The 23,201-nt window shown below is 47.4% G+C and overlaps 1 protein-coding gene across 1 annotated transcript; it reads left to right on the top strand.

The window, feature by feature from the left end:
• Nucleotides 1-2,079: 2,079 nt before the first annotated feature.
• LOC123032170 (excitatory amino acid transporter 2-like) lies at nt 2,080-21,417 on the top strand. Its single transcript, XM_044447876.1, has 11 exons — nt 2,080-2,209; nt 10,922-11,074; nt 12,067-12,317; nt 12,436-12,613; nt 15,357-15,483; nt 16,160-16,393; nt 17,133-17,327; nt 17,506-17,640; nt 19,664-19,886; nt 21,179-21,181; nt 21,313-21,417. Exons 1-11 carry the CDS (start codon nt 2,080-2,082, stop codon nt 21,415-21,417), a joined length of 1,734 nt encoding a protein of 577 aa, XP_044303811.1.
• The last annotated feature ends 1,784 nt before the right edge of the window (nt 21,418-23,201 follow it).

The raw sequence follows: 23,201 nt of genomic DNA on the forward strand, positions 1-23,201 counted from the left end.
TCGGGAAGGTTCATTCAAGGCTCATCAGCCAGAGCCTAGAGGGGGAAGGGTGACCCATGTGTTCCTTTCTGGACAGTTCTTTGTTTTTGTCCAAGCCACCCAGTACCCCTGGATAGAAAAGTCCTCCTACCAAAATCAGGAGGTTCACAGAGACATCCCCTTCCCCCACCAGCCCCCCAGTAGCTCAATCTTCTTTTTGGAAGAAGAAGTGGTCCTTTCAGTAGGTCAGTTGCTCTGGGTGGGATGGAGGCAGCATCTGAAGAAGCCACAGTGGGTGGGTGAACCGAGTCTCTCCTCCCTGGTCTCGGAGTGACCTTCCGGCAAGGACCACAAGACCACAAGAGAGCCAGTGCGGTGCAGTGGTTAAGAGCGTGGGACTGGGACTCAGACGACCCGGGTTCTAGTCCCCGCTCAGCCATGGAGCCAACTGGGTGACTTTGGGCCAGTCACAGACTCTCAGCCCAGCCTACCTCACAGGGTTGTTGTTGTGGGGATGAGATGGAGGAGGAGATGCAAGCTGCCTTGAGCCCTTTGTCGGAGAAAGGCAGGATATAAATCGAAAAATAAAAATAAATAAAATAAGACTTCTCCCTGTCTTGGGCACAATTAACCCACTATGGCTAACAAACCCATTGCATAAAAGCTCGGCAGGCCTTTTGTTCCACTCAGGCCTCTTCTCTCCCCTTTCCTTCCCTGCTAACTGAATAGTCTCTTTCTAGCAAGGAGTGGAAGAACAGAAATGGACCAGAAAAGAGGCTAAATGTGGCCCAGAGGCTGCCAGGAGCTGTCCTCCATTCCTTCTTTGAGACAACTTATGCGGCAGGGTATGAAGTCTTGAAATGCACAACTCAAGATCTTCATCACCCTCCCCAGCTCAATGCCCCACAGATGTGTCGGACCACGGCTTCCATCCCCAAAGCCAGCATGGCTGTTGAGGTGATGGGAACCATAGTCAACTCACCCGGGATGGGAAATGTGCTGTTATCCTCCACAGGAGACACTATTCAGTGGGGTGCCCGTAACCCGCCCAGCTCAGAAGATTACGGGCATCCCGTGGAAAGTGGAAAGAGCAGGGAACCGAGGATGCAGCAACACATTCAGGCAGGGCCTTCTCTGCCGTTTGCTTGGCAGGCAGCGGAAATGCACTTCTCCCCTGCTGCCCCGCTCAGCACCAAAATGCACCTCCTCACAACCGCTCCAAAGACACATGCTCGGCTTTGGGGCCAGCATGGGAAGAGCCGCACCCGCTGCAAAGATGCATGGAGGGCTCATCCCGGGTGAAATCCCAGCCTGAACCTTGGAACACGTTCTGCAGGCCTAGGACTGCACCCTCAAATAAGCATTGGACCATTAAACATATGGGTATTCATCGATTAACCAGTTTGTTTGCCCATTAAGTCCATATATCTTTGTGTCTGGGTCAAAACAGAACTTCTGAAGGCAGAAGCATGCTTTGTTTTTAGACAAAGCACCTGTGTGGGAGCAGCCCTCTCTGGTTTTTTGTACCACCTAGCCCAGTGAAGAGCACTTCTGAAGAAGCCAACACCTTGCACTATCCTTTGTCCAAAATGCAGGGATCGCGAGAGGAGGAAGCACCCATGGAGCCGACAAAAGTCCACAAGGGAGTGTGCAAGCTTTTGGGTGCTCCAGAGCTCTTCACTGGTCTAGGCGGTAGAAGAGGCAGAGGATGGGAGAAGCTGGTCCTTAAAAATGTACTGCCCAACTGAGTATTCTGTTTTTTCTCAGAACCAGCTCCGCTTTCTTTTTTGATTCATCATAGAAGAGGCATTCTCTTACATGAGAAACAGGGAGAATCTGCAATTATGCAAGCACTTCCATTAAAAATACTGCTTCTTAAGTAAAAGTGTGTAAATCTGTTCATCTAATTGATTAATCTATTAAAGTGTTCTTGTTGTGAAGGGTGGGGGGTGCCCTTCAGATTAGCCAGCAACCTGGCAATTCTGTCCTGGAATGAAAAACTGGACTGGTGTTTCCATCCAAATTCACCTTTTCTTTTCTTCCCCCTCCCCTGCACACCTCCTGGAGACAAAACAAGGGCCTTTGGGAGTGGCCCTGGAAATGACTAACCATGTGGAGGTGCCCATGGCAGATGGGCCCCACATCAGCTTGGAAGAGCTGCCGAAACCTTGCCTGGATAAGCACTGCGGATGGCTCATGCGAAACCTGCTGCTTACGCTCACCATAACCGGTAAGGAACAAGGTGCCCCCTCCCTGGCCTTCATTGTGCCATCCGTTGTGCTGGCATCCCCTGCTACATCGGAAAGCAGCTTCCCGCCTTCTTTAAAGCCACTGCTCCGGGTTGGCATCACTTCCATGCTCTGCACAGCTTCTCGAACACTGCTTTTCTAGAATTAAAAGAAATGACAGATAGTAGTAAGTCATGAGATAGGCAGGTGGATAAAGCCCTGGTCAGCAGCAGCAGCCCCGAGTCAAATCTAGCCCATGGATGTCTGTCAATTGTCTCATCATTTCTGGCTCACTCACCTTTCCAGCTCTAGCCAGTAGCTAAATCTTAAGACAAGCTTCTTCACCAGTGCTCAGTTAAGCTACAGAATTCACTTCCAGGAAGAGTAGTGATGGCTAATGATTTAGAGGGCTTCAGAAGAGAACTAGATAATGGCCATGGAGGAGAAGGCTTTCAATGGTTTCCAGGCAAAATGGTTGTGTGCCACTTCTGGTATCAGAGGTAGCATGAATATGCACACAGACTGCTGGGGAACTTGGGAACGCTGCTTGGAGGACCCTGTGGGCACCTGATTTGCCACTGTGTGAACGGCACTGTGGACTGGATGAGCCCTTGCCCTGATGCTCTTAAATTCTGAACCTTTTAGAATGTCAGGAAAAAGCTGCACAAAAGCCAGGAAATGGCCAGCGATTGGGTTAGGGGAAAGAGCGTGGGGCCAGAGGGAGAAACAATGGCCTGCTGGGGAACCCCAGGGTCTGGATCGGACCTCCCAAGCGCGAGGTTCTGCACCCTTTCCTACTCTAGTTCAGAGCTTCCAATACCACCGTTCTCCCATCCTGCACTGCAGGGGATGAATTGAGCCCATTTCTGATTAGATGGAACGCAGAGGGAAAGTGTGATGTAGTCATTACAGCAGCCTTTCCCAACCGGAGGGCCTCCAGATGTGCTGAGGACCGAGAGTCATAGGCCAAGAGAGGGCTAAAGTATCATGGCAAGATGTTAGATTCAAATCCCCACCCACTCACAAAGCTCATTGGATAAACTTAAGCCAATCAGATTAAGCCTCTCTCTTTGTTAGCCTAACTTGCCTCAAAGCTGTGGTGAGATAAAAGAGGAGGGGGAGACAAAAGAGCCGTCCATGGCGAGCCAGTGCGGCGTGGAGGTTCAGGGTGCTGGACTGGGGCTTGGGCGATCCCGGCGTGGGTCCCCATCACGCACGAAGCCCCCTGGGTGGCTGTGGGCCAGTTGCTGCCTCCCTGCCTAACCTCCCTCCAGGGTGGCGTTGTGAGGATAACATGAAGAGGCAGAGAACCTTGTGAGTTCTGCAAAAGGAAGGATGGTGGGGTAGAAATGCAATGGCTTAATAATTAATAATAGTAACAAACGTCGAGCTTTTCTAGAGAAAGCTGTTCACTTGCTGTGTCTCGTTCCATTTCATCAAAGAATTAAGTTCGGAACTCAGCACAAAACATGTTTCCTTTCCTGTCTTCAGTATATTCGGCTGTACTTTGGTGTTGTCTATGGGTTTTTCTACACGAGGCATTCGCCATGCCCTCGTCATTCCCTGCTCCTGGTTGTTTATGGGTAATATAGGCAGTGACATGACCTTCCACTTTCACTTCTGTGTCTATCCATCACTTTCAGCAAATCAATTTTGTTTTGCTTTGTAAACTAAGAAAATATGGCATTTCATTGTAAAGGTGAAAGAAAATCTTTTTATACGTGTGTGCATGTGCTATTCTGCTACACCACAGTGCCACCTAGAGTTTATGTAGTAGAAAAGGAAACGCTCCTGATGTAGTGCTTAGGTTTCAGTTCTGCAATGATTTTTTTTTTAAATAGATACATTAGATTAACAACCAATTAACAACCTTGGATAAAAAAGTTCTGAAGCACCCATAGGCAAGTGTGAGCAAAGAATTACAAGCATGCAATAAAAGCCTTGGGTAGAAAAGCCCTTTGAGGGAAGGTGGGTTATAAATTAAATAAATAGACTTGTTTGTCTATACCTTCTCAACAACCCAGTGAGGTTGGTCAGTATTATTCCTGGTGTACAACTGAGGTTGCACGATAGGAAACAGTGAGTCAAGTTTATCCGATGAAGGTCTGACAATCGTAGACAGAAGTGGAAAAAAATCCCTTAATTAACATTTGGCAAACTTTTGAGGGACTGGTACCTTAAATTTCAAAACTTATTACTTTTGTAATGTGATTATGAGGAATTCTTTCAAAATAAATAACTCTTAAAACATTTTAGCATATTGGAAAGAAAAAAGAGCATCAAACTTATTCAATATTTTGAAGTCTTATTTCCCTCACCCACACAGAATGCTAAAACTATATATGATATTGTGAATGTTGGAAGAAATTGCACATTGGAAGAATATAAATTTGAATTTTTGTTTATGCATTTTGATCAGAAATAAATCAAGAATCCTCCCCATTTTCCATAATAAATTCCACTGCAATTTATTTCAAATAGTCAGGTTTGGGATTACAGTAGTATCCAAGAGACCTCACTCTTGTCTTTAGCTGGTGCAGCGGTAGTGAACCTGCAGCTCTCTAGATGGACCAGAAATCCCGTCACCTTTGGTCACACTGACCGGGGCAGATGGGAGTCCAAATCAGGAGGGCTGAACATTTCCTACCCCTAAATTAATGGTTCTAACCATTTCCTAGAGAAAAAAATGAAGAAGAAAAATTAGGATAAGGGGAGGAGAAAGTAATCCTGTTTAAATATTTACAAGTAACCTGCAGCAAAATGTTGCAGAGTGGAGTGATGCTTTCTTGGATTCCACTCCACTCCATTCCCCTTTTCCTGTCCCTGTAAGTGGGAAAGGTGAAAGTGCAGAGAGAGGCGTGTAGTTTTTAAAAACTGGATCCCATGCTTCTTGGTTGGATGAAAGATGAAGGACTGAGAGCGATTGTCTCTCCATGCATCTATTTTTGTGACTGTTGTGGTCCCAGAAGAGACTGATAAATTTATTGATCAATAAATCTTCTATCAATGAAATGCTAAAAAGAAGAATTAGCAGGGGGAGGGTGGAGCAGGGGAGGCCAGGCTCATGGTAGAATTCCAGAGTCCCTAAACTAATCTCTTTGTAGTATGTTTTTATTTAAATAAAAAATTTCAACCCCCCCCAAAAAAAAAAAAAAATTCAACCTAAACTAATCTCCCACAGAGTCACACACTTTCACTGCCCTGGGCTCTTAGCCTCGGGTGACCTCTTTGGGAAGAGACTGACGGCAGAGTAGCTAGGAAGGCATATCAATTTCTTACATCTGGAAGAGGAATGGAGGGGGATTTAGGGACCAGGGTGTCAGGGCGGTAGCATTTTTGAGCTATGCATCGCCTGAGACTCCCCACCCTCTATTAGCAATCATTTACTTTTTAAGCCCAGTGATTCACTTTTTAAGATGACAGTGAATCAACATCATTTGCGGGTAAAAGCATGCAAGCACCCACAGATCTCTTGATCTAGCAACACACACGAAACAGAAGTTACATAAAAAAAAAAAAAGCAATTACTTTCACTTCCTTCCTGGTTCGCCTTTCCTCCCTGCAGGATATTTGTTTATCTTGGTTGCCATCCCCTATTGTTCTCTGAATGGACTATGCAGATTTCCACATGCCCCCTTCTACACAACACACACACACACCACCCAGTCTCACAGGGAGTGGCAGAAGCGCAGGCTGATAGGGTAAAGGCCAGGATTTCATTAGTGTCTCATTGTTCCCTCTTACGTCATTGGCCAGGAGAAAGAAAATTAAACACGGTCTAATCCCCGCAGCTTCCCCAGCGCCCCCCCCCCCCCAATAGCCCTGCACCCGCTGCCGGCTCCTAATCAGCTTGAACAAGAAGACCAAGGGGTCTGGAGCACAAGGGCATCTCATGCATGGAAAAGGGCCGAGAATATTGTGCCAGTGAGAAGAAGGTGCAGAGTCTGCAGCGTGTATGTGTGTGTGTGTGTGTGTGTTTGTGCCCACACACCCGGAACTGGAGAAGTTGGGACACTCAGTTTTTCTACATCAGGATGTTAATCAGCTATTAATCAGCTCTATCTACTTTGGGTTTGGTCTCAGAATTAGGATTTATGTACTACATGAGAAGTGTTTCCTTTCTTGGCTTCCCGCTGCACTGGGGTATATTGGGACAGTACAAACAAACAACAGAAATTGTGCTTTCTTTATCTCTCATAGTTAAATGCCACATTTTCTCTGTCCCAGTAAAACTTGCCAAAAGTGCTGTTTAGACACAGAAGCAATATTGTCAGATGAGCCCATAAAGAAGCATGAGTAGGGTATGACGAGCTCACGATAATTGCCTCATGCAGAAAAGTGCTTCCAGTTTCATTTGTGTTTCCCATTCAGACTTTTGGCAAGTTATTTTAGAGCGGAAAAAATGCTGCATTTAGTCACGAAGTGAGAGAAAGCGCAATCTCCTCTTGCGCTTTTGCACTACTCGGCTACACCATGGTGCCACCTAAAGGATATTTGGGAGAAAAGCAGGAAAGGAACCATGCAGCAATCTTGGTGCTCAGTTTTGAGAGAAAACTGAAAATATAGGCAGCTGATTACTAGCCTCATGGAGAAAAGCTCTTGTGTGGAGGAACATGCTGGAAAATAAAGTAAGCTCTTTTAATTTCAGTTCAAAGTACAGGTCAGAAATGCTGTAAGAGTGCCTGAGGGGCAGGAAGTCAGTTACAGAGTATCTAGAATACAATACTGTAAAGATAAGGTTATATGTCTAGAATTGTTTAATTGGATATCTTCTTAACCAGCAACTGGGCTGATCCTGCTGCAGGCAAGCAAAGGAACTAGAAACTTGCATTTTTTGTAATGAAAGCTGAACATTCAGAGTGGGTACCTGGGGGATTCTTAAAGAACACACACACGTGAGTCCACAACCCTGTTAAACAGGCACCATGGCACTCAAGCACCGATTATTTCAGCCTTCCCAAACCTGCTGTATGCTCAGCAACATGGCTGAGAGTTGCCCAGCACATCTGGAGGGAGCGAGCTTCACGAAGGCTGCGGTTTAAGACCTGCACCAGCAAACATGTACGATGGAATATAACACTGCCCAGAAAAGCATGGAAAGGACATTCTGATTTGCGTAGATCTCATAAGAAGCAGCTTCAAGATTGCCTCTGGTGTCCAAGACTCTAGTGGAATTTTTTTTCCCATTGGGAACCTTTTTAGAAATGTTGTAGTTGCATGAATGAGTTTATATGGGGTCAAGAGTTGAGTTTATATGGGGTCAAGAGTTGAGTTTATATGGGGTCAAGGGGAGGCGTCACTGCAGGTGAAGCCTCTCCTTCCTGAATTATGTACTCCGTTCATAAGATACCAGAGACAGAGCTGCATGCGGTGCATTGTGGCACAGACACATTTTCAGAGGCAACCCTGTTGAACCAAGAATCCTATAGGCTGCACTTGACTAAGAATAAGCCCCACTGAAAACAATAGGACATGCCTCCTTGTGTTACGGCACAATCCTACACATCTCCAATCAAAAGTAAGATCTACTGAATTCAGTAGAAACTCATTCTGAGGTATGGAGATTTAGGATTGTAGCCTAAATGGTTCATAAATACATAGAAGATTAATATGCAATGAATACTCATGGTTCAAAAGTACTAAAGCTTTCTTGGAACACCTCATTGAACCTTCCACCCAAAAGACATAATCCCCTGAGAAGGACATTCTGTAGCTGAGAGGACTGGGCTCAGAAAACATGGTAACCCTCACCCAAAGGTTGAGTCTGAGTTTGGTGTAAGTTGCCACCGAACTGTGACTTGTTCAAACATGGGGTGCTGTGTGATCTGGACCCAGCTGTGCTACCAAGCCATGGCTTGTCAAACATGAAGAGAACCTGTAGTTTGTTGTTGGGTTGTGAACTGCAGGTTGTTCACTATGGCTTATTAGCACAGCTGGTTCGAACAATGCAATAATGCACATTTCAGCAACAAGCCACATTTCAATAATAGTCCACTTGCAATAGTCAGACTCAACCCTTGAATGCAGGTTATTGTGTCGTCTGAACCCATTCCTAAAAAAGCCCTCTTTGCTCATGTAAGGCATCTCACCTCTGCTTGTAGCAGTATCTGGGGAAGGGCTTGAGCCTGGGCTGAGGGACTGAATGGAGCATTCCCAGACAGCAGCCAAAGCAGCTGACGATGCACATCATTCCCAGAATTCAAGTTGCAAATGCTATTGCCCACGTAGCTGCAGTTGTGCTTCTGTTGCTCCCCCGGCACTGCCGCCCCGAGAGCGAAGGGCAGTGCTGTTGCTGGGGCCACCGACCACGGTCTGCAGCTCAGGCTCTGGGGGAACACAGCCGACCACCCAAAGGATGGTGCATACCGAGGGCAGCAGATGTATGTGAAGGTTTTGTGTATCTTATTCCTGTGGTTCCGATGATGCAATGGCTCAAGTGGGCTTAAAATACAAAACTGCAGATGCTCAGCTTGCACTCACATATTTAAATAACTCAAGATTGGGAAAAAATTGTTGTTTTAGTAGATAAAGAATGTAGAAGTCACTGCAGTCATGGAATGCTAGTTGTGGGGCTGTGATTGAATTGTTCATTGTGTATTTCATAACACTGGTGGCTATGTTAAGGACCCTGTCATACAACTGTTAAGTCTGGAGGTTAAAATTGCCTAACGGCACCACTGCAAGGAGCCCAGATGTTTGCAGAAGTACAACGAATGGCTTTTTCCCGAGGAAGATCCAAATTGGAGGGGGAATGGAACGACTGGAATCCTGAACACCAATACTCTGCCCTGCCACACTTTTTGTGCACTGCGGATTCTCCAGAACTCTTCCTCAGGCTGCACAGCACAAAAAGCAGGGGAACGGGGAAGACACAGGAAAGTCCAAACTGGGCCTTCAGTTCAGACGGGCCCAGGATCAACATGGAACGCCCGTGGTCAGGTGCTGCCAATGTCAGGTCGCACCACGACCCTCCAGTTGAGGGGGCACAACCCCCTTGGAGGAGCGGCAACTCTGTGGCACTCGCAGGAGTCCATGCAAGCACTGGGCGCACAAGTTCGACTCATTCTTCACCTTCCCCTTAGGGGAAAAGGTGTGGAGCAGGTGACGTGCTTTGCTGCACACAGAACGTCCGCTCCAACGGGAGAAACCCTTTAAGCAGGCTTAGATGCAGCCTCTGTCTCATGATGCTCCAAGGCATCTCAGTGGCAGCTGGGCCTGGAGGAAAAATGCGTGGATTGCTGGCCTGGAGAGCAAAATTCCTGGGAGGTGCAAGGTGGATGTCGGCATCAGGGCCTGCTGTGATGATGACACCAGCAGGTGCCCAAAGCAGGTGCTGGGTACCAGCTCAGGTGACAAACAACACCATCGAGGTTACCTTCCTAGGAATGGTGGGATTCATTGACACTAGGTCTTTTGCTTTTACTAATCCCTTTCTGAGTACACAAAAAGGAAGTATATGGGAAATTGGATTGAGACACTGGGAACTGGCTACTGAAGGCTGAACGTCTTGACAGTACACATTTGGGGTTCAGAACCAGCCACCTCTGGCTTAATTCTGAGTGAGTCTGTACCGGGTTGCAGCGGTAAGGGCACAGTGTTATGTCTGTTAGTACAGCAAACTGGCTGGGCCATGCTGGAAGTTGTAGGGGGGTTTTCTGCCCTCCTCTGTGAATGGCATCAAAATGCAACCTACTAGCTTTTTATTTGCTCAGTGAGAGTGGTTGCCTTCTGCAAACCAGACAAATGGAGGCAGGAGTCAGCCCCCCCTTCACCAGACTACTCTATTTTCATGCCGGAGGTGGAGGAAGAAACTTTCTTTCCACTGCAGCTAGGATGGAAATCCAGCTGCCCGGGAGAGGAGGAACAGAGCCGTTTCCATGCCTTGCCCCAGTCATAAAGCCCACACCAAGACACGTGTGTGCCTGAGCTGAAAGTCAAGATGGGATCCTTTCCCCCATTCCAGAAGCTGCCCAGACCGGCCAATAGATTTTACTTCAAAACCGGTGACAGGCCAGTGTTTACCAGGGTCAGGCTAAAACGTTTTGTAGGCTCAGGAACTGGACTCGGCGGTGTCCACCTTCCCATTCCATGCATGAAAACCTATCAGACGAGCCCCTGAATCTCAGTGGGGGCTGGACCATGTCCTCCTGGCTAGCTTAGAGGCTTGGGGCAGAAGAGCCAGTGTGGTGTGGTGGTTAAATTGTTGGATTGGGGACCCAAGAGATGTGGGTTCTAGTCCCCGCTCAACCATGGAGTCACTGGGTGGCTTTGGGCCAGTCATCTACTCTCAGCCAGCAGGGTTGTTTTTGGGAGGATAAAATGGAGCTATGGAAGCTGCCTTGAGTTCCTCACAAAAGGAAACAGGCAGTATATTATAGCATGATGATGAAGATGATGATGATGATGATGATGATGATGATGATGATGATGATGATGATGGGACAAACCTGCATGGTAGCCCAGTGTTATAGGCATAAGGTTATAGCCAGCCTTGGGCTTCCTTCGCCAAACCAGGAGGCCGCAGACTGGCTTAGGGGTGCAGGCCAAGCCATCTGGTACACACACACACCTCTCGTCTCCAATTCCACAGTTCCTTGATCTCCTGGCATCTGCTGGCTAAGGCAGCTGCCTCACGCTGCCCAACAGCTGGGCCAGCCCTGCTGAGGAAAACATCTGGGTAAATTATGATCTTGCGTGTTTCCTCTTCCTTTCAGGAGTGATTCTGGGATCGTTGCTCGGGAGCCTGCTGAGGTTGCTCCCACCTCTTGACAGTGACCTGATCATGCTGATTTCTTTTCCTGGGGACATCCTGATGCGTATGTTGAAAATGTTGATCCTGCCTCTTGTGATCTCCAGTCTTATCTCAGGTGAGAGGGCTGCATGGCTGACAGAAGCTGCATCCATATCCTAGGCTGTAGCCTCTGCTCAAGATGTTGGAAAAGTCTGCAGCAGATGTAAATAAATTTGCATTTATTTGGATCCAGCCTGTGGATTCCACAGTGGACCAGCTTTTTCCGACTCATGCTGCTTCTGTGGACTTGCAGATCAGTTTTTCACTTGCCAGGGCAGGATGGGGGTGGATTTATGAAAGTGCATAGCAGCACTAATACACGAGTCAATTTGCATTAGTGCTGCTTTGTGTTAACTCATGTGCTCCTGCAATTTAGCATGGGTAGAACAAACCTCTGGTTAAAAAATACAATTCTGTCAGTGAGACAGTGACACAAAGGCTGGGTTCAGCTGCCATAGCAAGCAGCCCTGCCTGGCCTCCACAGTGCCTGGGTTTTTGCTCACATTTTGCGGTTAGAGGTTGCACTAGCAGAGCTTGTGTGGTATATGTTGTCTAGATAGCACAGATTGGATGGTTATCTGGAGTTCTTCTTCTATACAAAGGGCTGGATTCAGATTTAGAGTTGAGAAATGAACAAAACAGCTCTTTATAGTGATTACGGAGCATTGAAAGGGTTAGCTTTAGCTAGGGAGCAAACAAAATTTGTACATCTCAGCGCTTCATAGACACCGCAGAGTGCTAAAGGGTCAGATTGAGCTTGATAGTGAGCCAAAGTGAGTTATTTCAGCACTGCTGGGTGCTAGGCAGCAAAGCAGAGATTCCAAAAATCCCTAGGTGCTGAGGAAATGGCCCCCAGACTTCCCACAGCTGCTCACTGCTGCACTAAAGTCGCCATTCTGCATCTGTTTCTCCTGTCCCCAGCCACTATTTCGTCCACTTCAGTTGGTGGACCTCAGGAATATGGCGGGCAGAGGGAGAGTCAATTGGTTATGGAGAAAAGGAAGCATTGGCTTGGGCAAGATGGACTCTCTGTGCTCCTGTAACATGTACAGTATCTTTTCCGGGCAGGTCTGGCTGGTCTGGATGCCAAATCCAGTGGGCGCATGGGCACTCGTGCCATGGTCTACTATATCTCGACCACAGTGGTGGCAGCCATATTGGGCGTCATTCTGGTCCTGTCCATCCACCCTGGCAACCCGAAACTCAAGAAATCCCCTGTGGTGATCACCAAAAATGAGGAAGTCTCCAGCCTGGATGCTTTTCTGGACTTGATCAGGAACCTGTTCCCGGAGAACCTGGTGCAGGCCTGTTTCCAGCAGGTAACGCAACGAACAGATGGCCACGCAAGTCACGGGGAGAAGGGCAACGAGGGCAGAGCCCTGGGGCCTTCTTCCAAACGATCCTTCCGACCCACCTGCCCGCTTCTTTTGCACGCAGATCCAAACCGTCTCCATGAAGGTGCCTGTACCCCCAGTGGTGGTTCGTAAGGAAAACATCAGTCAGATAGTTCACACGAATGGGTCCGTGCTCAATGCAACCATCACGGAGGTCAACGTGGGCCCCAGCACTGTGACCCAGAAGCAGCTGGAGTTCAAGGCCGGGATGAATGTTTTGGGTGAGCCTTTTCCTTGCCCCTTACAGAGCTGGATGGAAAGCAAACAAGCGTTCGGCCCCGACCATGCGAAAATCTCTGGCTTGCACAGATGAACAATCTGCCACATCGACACAACCACCACAAGTAGAGTCTTTCTGAAGTATACATGGGGTGTGTGCACTAACACATTCTCGTGCTATTAGCCTTGGTCAGCTCATGCAACAGAATGATCCTGGCAGAATCATGAGATGATTATGTTCCCTGGGGTAAGAACTCCTTGCAAATAGACCAAGAAAGGAATGCATATGAACGGCGAGGCTTCTATTTTAACCTTTCTCTCGCCGTGCTCGCTTCCCCTGTTGCTGTTATAGGCAGTCCATTTGTCTCCAACTTGCAATGACCCTATGAAGGAATGCCTTCCGCACACCTGTTCTTAACAGCCTTGCCCAGTGCCTGCTTTCTGCTCCCAAGTTATTTATTCACGAAGGGGTTGAACTGAGGCAGATGAGAGATGGAGTGCAGGGCTGTTCCTCCATCCCAGCTGATGGCCTCCTGCTGAAGGCTTCTCTTCCCTCCACTCTCTCCAGCAGCTGCCAGTTTAAGAAAATAAATTTCCCCCTCTTCTGTCCTGATCCCTTTTTCCTTGTGTGCTGTTTTCTTTGTGTGTCGCATCTTTTTTTAGACTGTAAGCCTGAGGGCAGGGACTGCCGTGTGCAATTGATTGTATCTAAACTATTGAGGAGCAGCATAAAATACTTCAAAGGCCTGTCTAAATAATGGGGGGAGCATTCCGGCTGTGGCCTTCCCACTGCAGTGTGGAATAGTACAGCTGTGTCTACCGCTTCACGCGTCTGTCACCTCATCTACGCACCTCCTGCTGCTGCATGGGTAGACCAAGCCTTAGATACAGGAAGGAACCGCAAATAAAAGGGAAGGGGAAAGATATTCAGTGTGGCATGTTGCTGTTAAACACTTTATTTATTTATTTACTATTTATTAAAACATTTTTATGCCGCCCCATTCACCGAAGCCTCGGGGCGGCTTACAACAATAAATTAAAATAATTATAATCTTAAATTAAAAATATAAACATTAAATTAAAAATACAAAAATACAGTGTAAAATAAGCCACCCTGGCCAAATAAAATCCAATAATATGAACAGTTAATAACAAACTTTAAATAAATCAAATCTCAAATCAAATCTTTATTGCTTAACTCCAGACCATCACCATTCAGTTTATCCGTAATAACAAAAGAGGAGGTGCATCAGTCTGTCTGTCTGTCTGTCTGTCCGTCCGCCTGCATCGTAGCACTAAGACTGCAACGCCTATAAGACACCTTGGCATGAATTGTGAGGTGGCTCTAGAGGTCTGCACTTTGGGTTGTTTGGTGTGTGTTTTCAGTGCATTAATTAATTGCAAATAGCTTATATGTATTCAGGTGGTTGGAGCCTGAAGCCGTATCTTCAGCCACCAGGGGGCAGACCGGCCTCAACAGTGCATCGCTCTGCAGCCCTTCGTAGGCTAAGGGTCTGGGGTCTGTGCCTGCTCCTTGCTCCCATGCTGTGGAGCAGCCCCTCCCTTGGGGGAATGGCGTGCACAGGCCTCTGCCCCAGAGCACTATGGGGTGCCTGATCACAGGGGCCAGCAGGCGTGACTTCAGCCAGAAGGGTCAGGGCCATCATGTCCAACTCTGGCCACTGCATAGCTTTGGTTTTCTGTTTCATACAAGCGTATTCCATCCCATGCTTCTTGGTGTGTTAACCCCAGGGGCCTGGTCCAGACAAGACTCCTCACTGTATTTTATTCATTTATTTACTTATTTCGATTTTTATAGGCCGCCCCATTTCCATAAACTTGGGACAGTCTAGGTTCAGGGTTACTTAAGAAGAAACAAAACCACCTATGCTAAAGATGATATACAAGTTATGGAATACAGTGATGAATTATGGATGCAGATCATTAATAAACAAGCAAAAAAGGCCGGCACTCCCTTTTTCTATGACTAAATCGGTTCCCTGAATAGGCCGGGGGATGCTCAGTGCGTCTCCAAAATTGCTTGGGTAAATTATTCATCCATTTGTCTCCCCATGCTCAGGGCAAAAGACATGCTGTGGGTTTTATACAGTTCTTTCCCCCTATTTTAGAGGCCATCTGCATACCCAGAATCTAGCCATCTTCCTGGGAGATAGAGACAAATCTGCATCCATAAGGCAGACAGTTTCTTTCTCACAGCAAAAGCAGCCTCTTATCTACAGAATAACTGGGGAAGGCTGCTCTGAGGCCTTTGTCTCTGGTGCTTTTCCTAACAAGCTGAAGACCATAAGGCCTTGCCATGGCTCCATGGACCTATCTGGCTTTTGGACACTAGAAAAATTCATTGATGAACCTTAATAACCACATCACCACACTTTTGGTACAGCCCTTCAATGCAGCTACAAATATAATACAAAAGGGAACAGGCTGGTCATCCTAAAATTAACCAATCAGACTCATTTATTCTTGTGTGCATGTGTTTCCTAAAGAAGTTCTTTTCTTCAAACATTTCAGATTTGAAGTCTGAAAAAATCATTCACAGCCTGCATGTTGTATGAATTTAATTTCACCTCTTCTCCTACCTTCCCTGTTAGGCAGGGAAAGAAAAGACGTTGGGGGAATGTTCATGTTTGCTATCTCCTAATCAGGGTCGTGGTCCAGGGAATTTTGTAGTGCTGGAGGTGCCCTTTTGTCTCTGACTCTCCTTTCCCATCTCATTCCCAATAGGTTTGATCGGGTTCTTCATCGCCTTTGGCATTGCCATGGGGAAGATGGGGGACCAGGCGAAGCCCATGGCCGATTTCTTCAACATCCTCAATGAGATCATCATGAAGCTCGTTTCTATGATCATGTGGTGAGAGAGACACAGATATGCTTCCCAGAGATCCAATTTTAAAATTCCCCAATAGACCAATAAATTTCTGTGCAGAATGTTTAAAGATAACGACCGGGTTTTCACGACATCACAAACAAAATAGGGTAACAAGCCATGGTGGGTTCTTGTTTCATGAGGACCTGGAAGGAATCCCTCAGGGTGGCCTTACTGAAGGCAACAAGCGATCCTGCAATCCATGGGTTGTTGTAGGACTTGTGGAGCCGTGATGGGTTGTCGTGTTGTCTGAAGCCAGGCAATTTTTATCTCCATTGCGGGTACCAATTGTATGCTTGGCCAGAGTGGCAAAAAGATCTCTGGCTGGTTTACAACAATTTTAAGGGCAACAATTTAAAAATCATAAAAATTGCAATATAAAATTTAAAGGCCAAATGGAAGGCTCAGCTTTCATATGATCAATTCAGCCTGAAGCAAAGTGGATCCGTGAGCTTCTGAACTCCACCTCTCCAGGGCTGGTCTCTTTCCAGGCGCGTAGAGGCTCCAGCCATCAGAAACCCCTGAGCAAGCCTCGTCCAGCCCGTCTTAGCACCTCTGAACGCTTTCTTCAGCTGTGAATTGTGCAACAGACTAAGGGAAAGGAAGCTCAGCTCCCTCAACGGCTGTCATAAACCCCTTCATTTCCTCTCCCTGTCTGTAGGTACTCACCCTTTGGCATCGCTTCGCTCATTTGTGGCAAGATTGCAGATATCAAAGACCTGGAGGTGGTGGCCCGGCAGCTGGGGATGTACATGGTGACGGTTATCGTGGGCTTGGTCATCCACGGAGCTATGGTGCTGCCTCTCATCTTCTTCATCGTCACCCGCCAAAATCCCTTTGTCTTCTATGCTGGCATATTCCAGGCCTGGATTACTGCCCTCGGGACTGCCTCCAGGTGTGGGCAAGAATGGCCCTTTTACTTGCACCGTCACCCGTGCCGTTGCACACCCGTCACTGTCACTCGGGCCCTTTGTAACTGGAGATGGAGTAGGACTGGGTACCAAAAAGAGCTAGGGCTCAGGCTCACAGGGCCAAAAAAACAAAACAAAAAAAAACCTCTGCACATGCTCAAAAATCGGTATGAGTCTTTCCAGGATAAAAAGTGGTGTACGGACAAGGTTGTATAGGGCATTGATTTCAGGAAAAAAAATATCAGGCTAAAAATTCCAAGGGAGGGCAGCAAGAGGGGGAGCCCTTGTGGGCAAAAAGCCAGCTAATTGGAGGGGATCAGATGCAACAGAGATGATCAGGGTCCCTGTACTTTTGTCTCAGGAAGTGCCCCAGGATGGCAGGGTGGTGGGGCAGGAGTCCTCCAGCCATGGGGGGCTCAAAAGGCAAGATTAAGGCCCCAACCCTAGCGGGCCAGCCTCTAGCTCTGTCTCTGACTGGAGGGAGGGTGGAGAAAAAGTTAGAAAGGGCAGACCTTACTCATGAACCGAGGGGCAACCAGACTGGGCAGACAGTCCAGTCACTCACATAAGATGTCTTGAAACGGGTCTTTAGGCCACACTTTAGGCCAAAGATGTACAATCCCACAAGGCCTCCAGGAACGGGCGCAGGAGGGAAGAGGGTGAAACTATGCATGGATATCCACATCCTTTTAAACTCTTTCTTCTGCTGCCTCCTCACATCAGTGCTGGGACATTGCCAGTCACTTTCCGCTGCCTTGAAGAAAACCTTAAAATTGACAAGCGAGTGACGCGCTTCGTGCTGCCGATTGGCGCCACCATCAACATGGATGGCACCGCCCTCTATGAGGCCGTGGCGGCCATCTTCATCGCACAGATGAACAGCATAAATCTGGACGGGGGACAGATTGCGACGGTCAGGTGAGATCTGGCATCTCCTTGGAGGGCAGTTGCTCAGGAACCAGCCCTGAAAGCAATTTTGAAACAGAATTTGGCCCTTGGGGCAAAAGAGGTTTAGTATCCCCAGTCTACGGAACAGAAAAACAGCCTGTTTGCAATGAACAAATGCCATATTTCTCTCTCTTTCTGCTTCTCACAGCCTGACAGCCACATTGGCTAGCGTAGGGGCAGCCAGTATCCCCAGTGCGGGGTTAGTCACCATGCTTCTAATCCTGACGGCTGTAGGACTTCCCACCCAGGACATCAGCCTCCTTATTGCTGTGGACTGGCTATTGTGAGTGTCGCCGGGGCAGGAAGTGAGGGGTTTGGTCTGAGATGGGGTGTGGGGAACGTGGCTAAAGCTGGAAATCAATGCTTAACTATAACTTACTAATTTGGGGTTCAGCATTTTTACCACTGTTCTTTTAAGTGAGATCAAGAACATACAAAGAGCCCTGCAGAATCAGAGCAAGGTCTATCTAGGCCAGGATTTTGTCTGTCACAGGACCCTCCTGTCCATGTTCCCCAGCACCTGGTATCCATGGGCACACTGCCTCTGATACTGAAGGTAGCATATAGTCCTCAGGACTAGTGGCCATCAATAGCCCCAAAACAGCTGGAAAAATAATTCACAATACACATGCCAAAAGGATAAAACTGCCTTCTCTTCATGTACCTTGTCAATAAATTCACTGAAGACCTACTTCCATGAGTTTTTCAAAATAAATACTATCCTTAACTGTTTGCTAGGATTTTCCAAAACCCTTTGGTACTCTTCACTAAACATGATGTTCTGCAGAGTCCCACACTGAAATGAGGGACCTTCCCCCTGAGTTGAGAGCGTATCTAGAGAATAGGAAGGCTTTTGATCTGGAGGATCCAAAATTTTGCTGATCTTCTTTCTAATAATCAATAATACCCACCCATGCTATATATATAGATAGATAGATAGATAGATAGATAGATAGATTTATAGCCTGCCTTTTTCCTACAAAGGGCTCAAGGCAGCTTACATCATTCTCCTCCTCCATCTTATGCCCACAACAACAACCCTGTGAGGTAGGTTGGGCTGAGAGTCTGTGACTGGCCCAAAGTCACCCAGTTGGCTCCATGGCTGAGCGGGGACTCAAACCCAGATTGTCTGAGTCCCAGTCCCACGCTCTTAACCACTACACCACATTGGCTCTCCAGTTTGTTTTATTTGGTACCCCAAAAGCAAGCTGCAGGGGGTTGGGAGAGGACGTCTGAGGCCAGAATCCCTTCTGAAGAAGGATCCCTCCCTCCACCCTTGCAGTTAGAGGCTGGAACCCTCCTTTGGCCCCCAGACCACCCTCCGTGTTGTTTCCAAAATGATAAAATCGTGTAGCATTTTATCATTTTGGAAACAACCATGTCAAGTTGTTAAATTGAAAGGCAAGCTATAAATTCTCTATAACTGAAAAAAATATCAACACAATCAGATAATCAGAGATCCACAAAGCACATATGCATCTTCTTCTTGGCTGAATGCACCGGCCTGGCTAACCTGGCATCCGGGGCATTTCCATGCCTGCAGGAAGTTGTGTGCAGGAAGCGGAATGGTGCCATGCCTGTCTTTTTCATGTCTGAGGTAGTTACACCTTTGGTCACCCAGCTTCCACACGAACATCACAGGGCTGAACACACTGAGGGATGGGTGCATGGCACAAGGCCGACAACCCCCTTTTTGTGGCCTAGTCAAGTCAACCAGGATGGAAACTGCCACACTTAAAGCTTCTGCAAAGTCTGTTACCATTAAGAATCAGCTTAATCAGCCTTCCCCAACCTGGTTCATGCCAATTGTGTTCAGTCAACTCCCATCTTCCCCCAGCCATCCTCTGGCTGGGATTAATGAGAGTGGAAATCGAAGAACTGGAATTGGCAACAGGCTGGGGAAAGCGAAGCTGGAACAGCAAGTAGAGCAAAAATCCCCACAGAGACAGTTATTCAACTGTGTAAACCATCAACCCCGTATGAGGCAAGGGATGTTTTTAAGGGCAATTTCATGAATTCCTGGAATTCTAGGAAAACAAAGGAGATGTAAGATGAGGAGAAGGCTCTTCCAGTGATGGTTAATGGCACATCCATGCCACCCCTCATGGACCAGTAAGCAGGTTCCAAGCCTTCCTGTGTGAAATACCTCAGTTTTCTTTTTCTAGAAAGGTCTGTCAAAATGGCAGGCCACAGAGGGCTCCTTTCACAAGAAACTGGCAGTAACTTGGAGAGCGAGGGCATGGAGGGGCCTCTACCACATCACTCTTAATAATACTCTCCCCCTTTTACCCCCTTCCCTCTGGCAGGGACCGGATGAGGACTTCTATCAACGTAGTGGGCGATTCCTTCGGTGCTGGCATCGTCCACTACCTCTCACAGAAAGAGCTGGGAATCAGTGATGCCAGGGCCGAGGGGCACGGACTCGACCCCGCTGCCCTTAAGCTGCAGGCTCTGGGCAACCACCAGGGCCTCCTGGAGGACTCCATCGGTGCGGGGTACACTGTCCTGCCCAGCCTGGATGTGGAGGAGGTGAGACGGAGAGCGTTTCCCATGAAGCAGCAGAGAACAGAGCAGGCCCTGGGGAGACTCGCAGTCCCCGTGGCATAAGGACAGATGCAAACAGAGGGCGTCATGATGAGTGCATGTTGCTCAATACGGCATTACCTCTTTGGGCCTACAAGACGGTGATGGGCATGGCTTCTATTTGCATCCCTGGCCTGTTCACATATCAAATGAAGAGGGAGGCTGGGCCTGATTTTAATAGCAAAAGGAGCACACAGGAGAACCTGCAGTGGTGCATAGCTAGATCATTTAGACTCCGGATGTGAGGGACTTAGAAGGGCTCTCCGTCAAATAATTGCATGCATTACTTCAGCTGTAAAAAAACACAACCTATCTCTTCTCCACACATGCACAGTGCTGTTCCTGTTTTACAATTGTTTCAACTGTCACGATTGAATGACTATAAGTAGAAAGGCTGTCAGAAAGAGGAAGGTCAAGATCTCTTCTTACTGATGCCAGAGTATAGGACACGGAATAATCAAGTCAAGTTGCAACAACCCAGATTCAGGCTGGACATCAGGAAGAGCTTCCTCACTGTCAGAGCAATGCGACAGTGGAACCAGCTGCCTGGAGAGGTGGTGGGCTCTCCCACACTAGAGACATTCAAAAAGAAACTGGACAGCCATCTGAGTGGGATGGTGTAACTTGGTGTCCTGCAACAGCAGGGGGTTGGACCGGATGGCCTTCATGACCGCTTCCAACTCTACTCTGCTGTGATTTTATATGCTGTGTCTGAATTGGCCCTGCTGGAAAGGGCTCAGGATCAGGGATATTACCAGGATATAGGCATGGGAAGTGAGAATAAAGCAGAGTGAGGCTCTGAGCATGTGCAAACTGAATTGCTTTCAGTGCTGAGCAAACATTTATATTCCAGGTTAAAGCTATCTAAGGGCAAAGAATTTTACTTCCTAACAGATTTTAGCTGCAGTACCTTTTTGCTATTGCTCCCCTTTAGAAATTGAGCACTGCCTCATTTCCATTCTTCCGTGCTCCTAGACTGGTTAAGCCCCCTGCCCCTTTTTTTTTGTGTGCATACAAATAGCCAAAGCTGAAATGAATAGGTAATTCCCAACTTTCTGGATTGGGAATCCCGGGGCAGAATTAGTTCTTGCTGACAGCTTTCTTCTTGAAAGAGGCACCCGTGTCCTGTAACAAGAGAGGTAACTATTCCATTGCTGAAGTTTTTTCCCCCTAGTCACTAAGGTTGTAATAAATAAATAGAATTTTAAATTTTCACAGGATGTTTAAAGACACAAGAGCCTGTGTCCTGGAAAGCCTTGTTTTCTGATCATAGGATTTAGTGAGGTTTTAAATCCAGAGGTCTAGACATGTGCACACAGCCCCATCCAAACTCCTGGACGACAGTGATAACAAACACTGTTTTTGCTTCCAGCCCCCCGAGAAAATGGATGCAGCATCGCAATACAGTGAGAAGGATGAAGAGGAACCTGCTGACGATGAAGAGGAAGGAGAAGAGAAGAAAGACACAGCAGAATAGATTCCCTTTCCCCCTCATTCTGCTCACCTCCCAACACGCGCGTGCGCACACACACACACACACACAAAGACACACATGCATGGGGTGGGCAAAATAACGATCGGATTATTACCTCTGTCCATGTGATACCCAGACCCAGCTGTGGCAAACAACTTCAGCACTGGGGGAGCCATCCCTGGACGAACCCACCAGCTTTCCATCCTGGGGCAGCTGTGCTGACATGCTGCCTCTGTACAGACGTGTAATCTTTTTCATGCAGATCACTCGAGGAAGGAAGGGGAGCTGGGGTTCGTGTGTGCGCGTGCGTGTGTGTGTGCACGCACATGCATGTCTTTACACATGCCTCTTCTGCTCTTGGGACTTTCCCCAGTACAAAGGACGTGGCCTTATAGCAGGTCGAGCCGCTCGTTGGTCTAGCCCAGTCTTGTCAGCTTTTCCTGGCAGAGACTCCCCGGGGTGGCAGGGCCTTGCCCACCCTTTGCCACCCAGTCCTTTTAATCCAGGTGTGCAGAACTTCAGGCAACATCTGGAGTTGCCCAGATGGTCATGCCAGTTCCGCCCTGACTACCTGTTTGGTAGTTTTCGTATACTTCCTCCATCCTAAATGGTTGAACGGCCACTAAAGCTTGGCGACCCTACCCCCCCCCCCCCTCCCTGCCTCTACCCCAGCATTTCTGAAAGGAAATTTAGCCCTTAGGCTGAAAGAGGTTCAAACCTCCCCCTGCTTTAATTTGAGAGCAAGCTTTCTGAAACAGTGGCAGATGTACTGCAAATCACCCAGTCCGCATTTCGCCTGCCCCGACTGAGAGTTCTCCCTGTGCTGGAATATGTAGAAAATGAACCGCAGCGAATGGCCACCGGAATAGATCGATTCCTTTCAATGCAACAGGAAAGCAACAAATTTCTTTATGGCCTTTTGGAAGAAATCCATACATTCCAATCATCAGTGTGTGCTGCTCTTTTTGGGTCCGCTCCATCTAACCAACATTATTCTTTCCTCCTCTCCTCCATATTCTAAGAAGTCAAATCTGTTCTGTTTACCTAATTATGCATTTTCCCGTCTACCCAGGCAGTCTCCATCCACATGCCCTGACCTGCCCATCCATCCATGACTTCTTCAGCAGGGACAGAGTGTGCATTGTGAGCCTCCCTTCTCTGCCATGAAGCAAGGCCAGACTCTTCATTTGAAATGATCAAAACAATAATTTGACAGGGTTCTTTTGTCAGTGTTATGGAGAGAATGTATATCAAGCGCTTTGAGCACTTTGGGTTGGGGAGAAATTACTATATAAATACTAAGTATTATTACTATTATCTTGCTGCATATCCATTTGTCTCAAAGAAAAGCTTACAGGTTTTATTATTTATTTTTCGCATCCTCAACTGGACTAGCCCCATGGATCAATTCTAGCCTTACACAAACTTCATAACTCCAGAAAATGCCTAGTTCCAAATAGGTCCTATTGATGAAACATAAGATTTGCAAGTGTTGCGAGACCTGGACATCTGAAGTCCCAGCCTCAATCTTCTTCTCACAACCCCAGATAGAAGCCCTGACTGTCTTATCATTGCCAGTGAAGGTTTATCCACATCTTTCCAGGGGACAATTTTTAAGGGAAATAGAAGCTGGGATGGAAAGGGTTAAATCTCCCCTTTTCCACATACTCTCTCCTCCCTACAAACGAAAATCTTCTCCTGCCCAGCAACTAACTTATGAAGGGAAAACAATGCTGCCCTTATGGGTGACCAGGGTGACAGGGCAATTTAATTGAAGATGTAAGGCA

The sequence above is a fragment of the Varanus komodoensis genome, unplaced genomic scaffold, assembly GCF_004798865.1.
Source record: "Varanus komodoensis strain SLA01 unplaced genomic scaffold, ASM479886v1 scaffold53, whole genome shotgun sequence".
Classification (NCBI taxonomy): domain Eukaryota; kingdom Metazoa; phylum Chordata; class Lepidosauria; order Squamata; family Varanidae; genus Varanus; species Varanus komodoensis.

What these genes read in the sequence shown, in the direction of transcription:
- LOC123032170 (XM_044447876.1), top strand. Translation starts at nt 2,080, where the DNA reads ATGACTAACCATGTGGAGGTGCCCATGGCAGATGGGCCCCACATCAGC. An exon ending in GCTTACGCTCACCATAACCG is followed by an intron (nt 2,210 to 10,921) that starts GTAAGGAACAAG and finishes TCTTCCTTTCAG; the next exon opens with GAGTGATTCTGGGATCGTTG. An exon ending in TGCAGGCCTGTTTCCAGCAG is followed by an intron (nt 12,318 to 12,435) that starts GTAACGCAACGA and finishes TTTTGCACGCAG; the next exon opens with ATCCAAACCGTCTCCATGAA.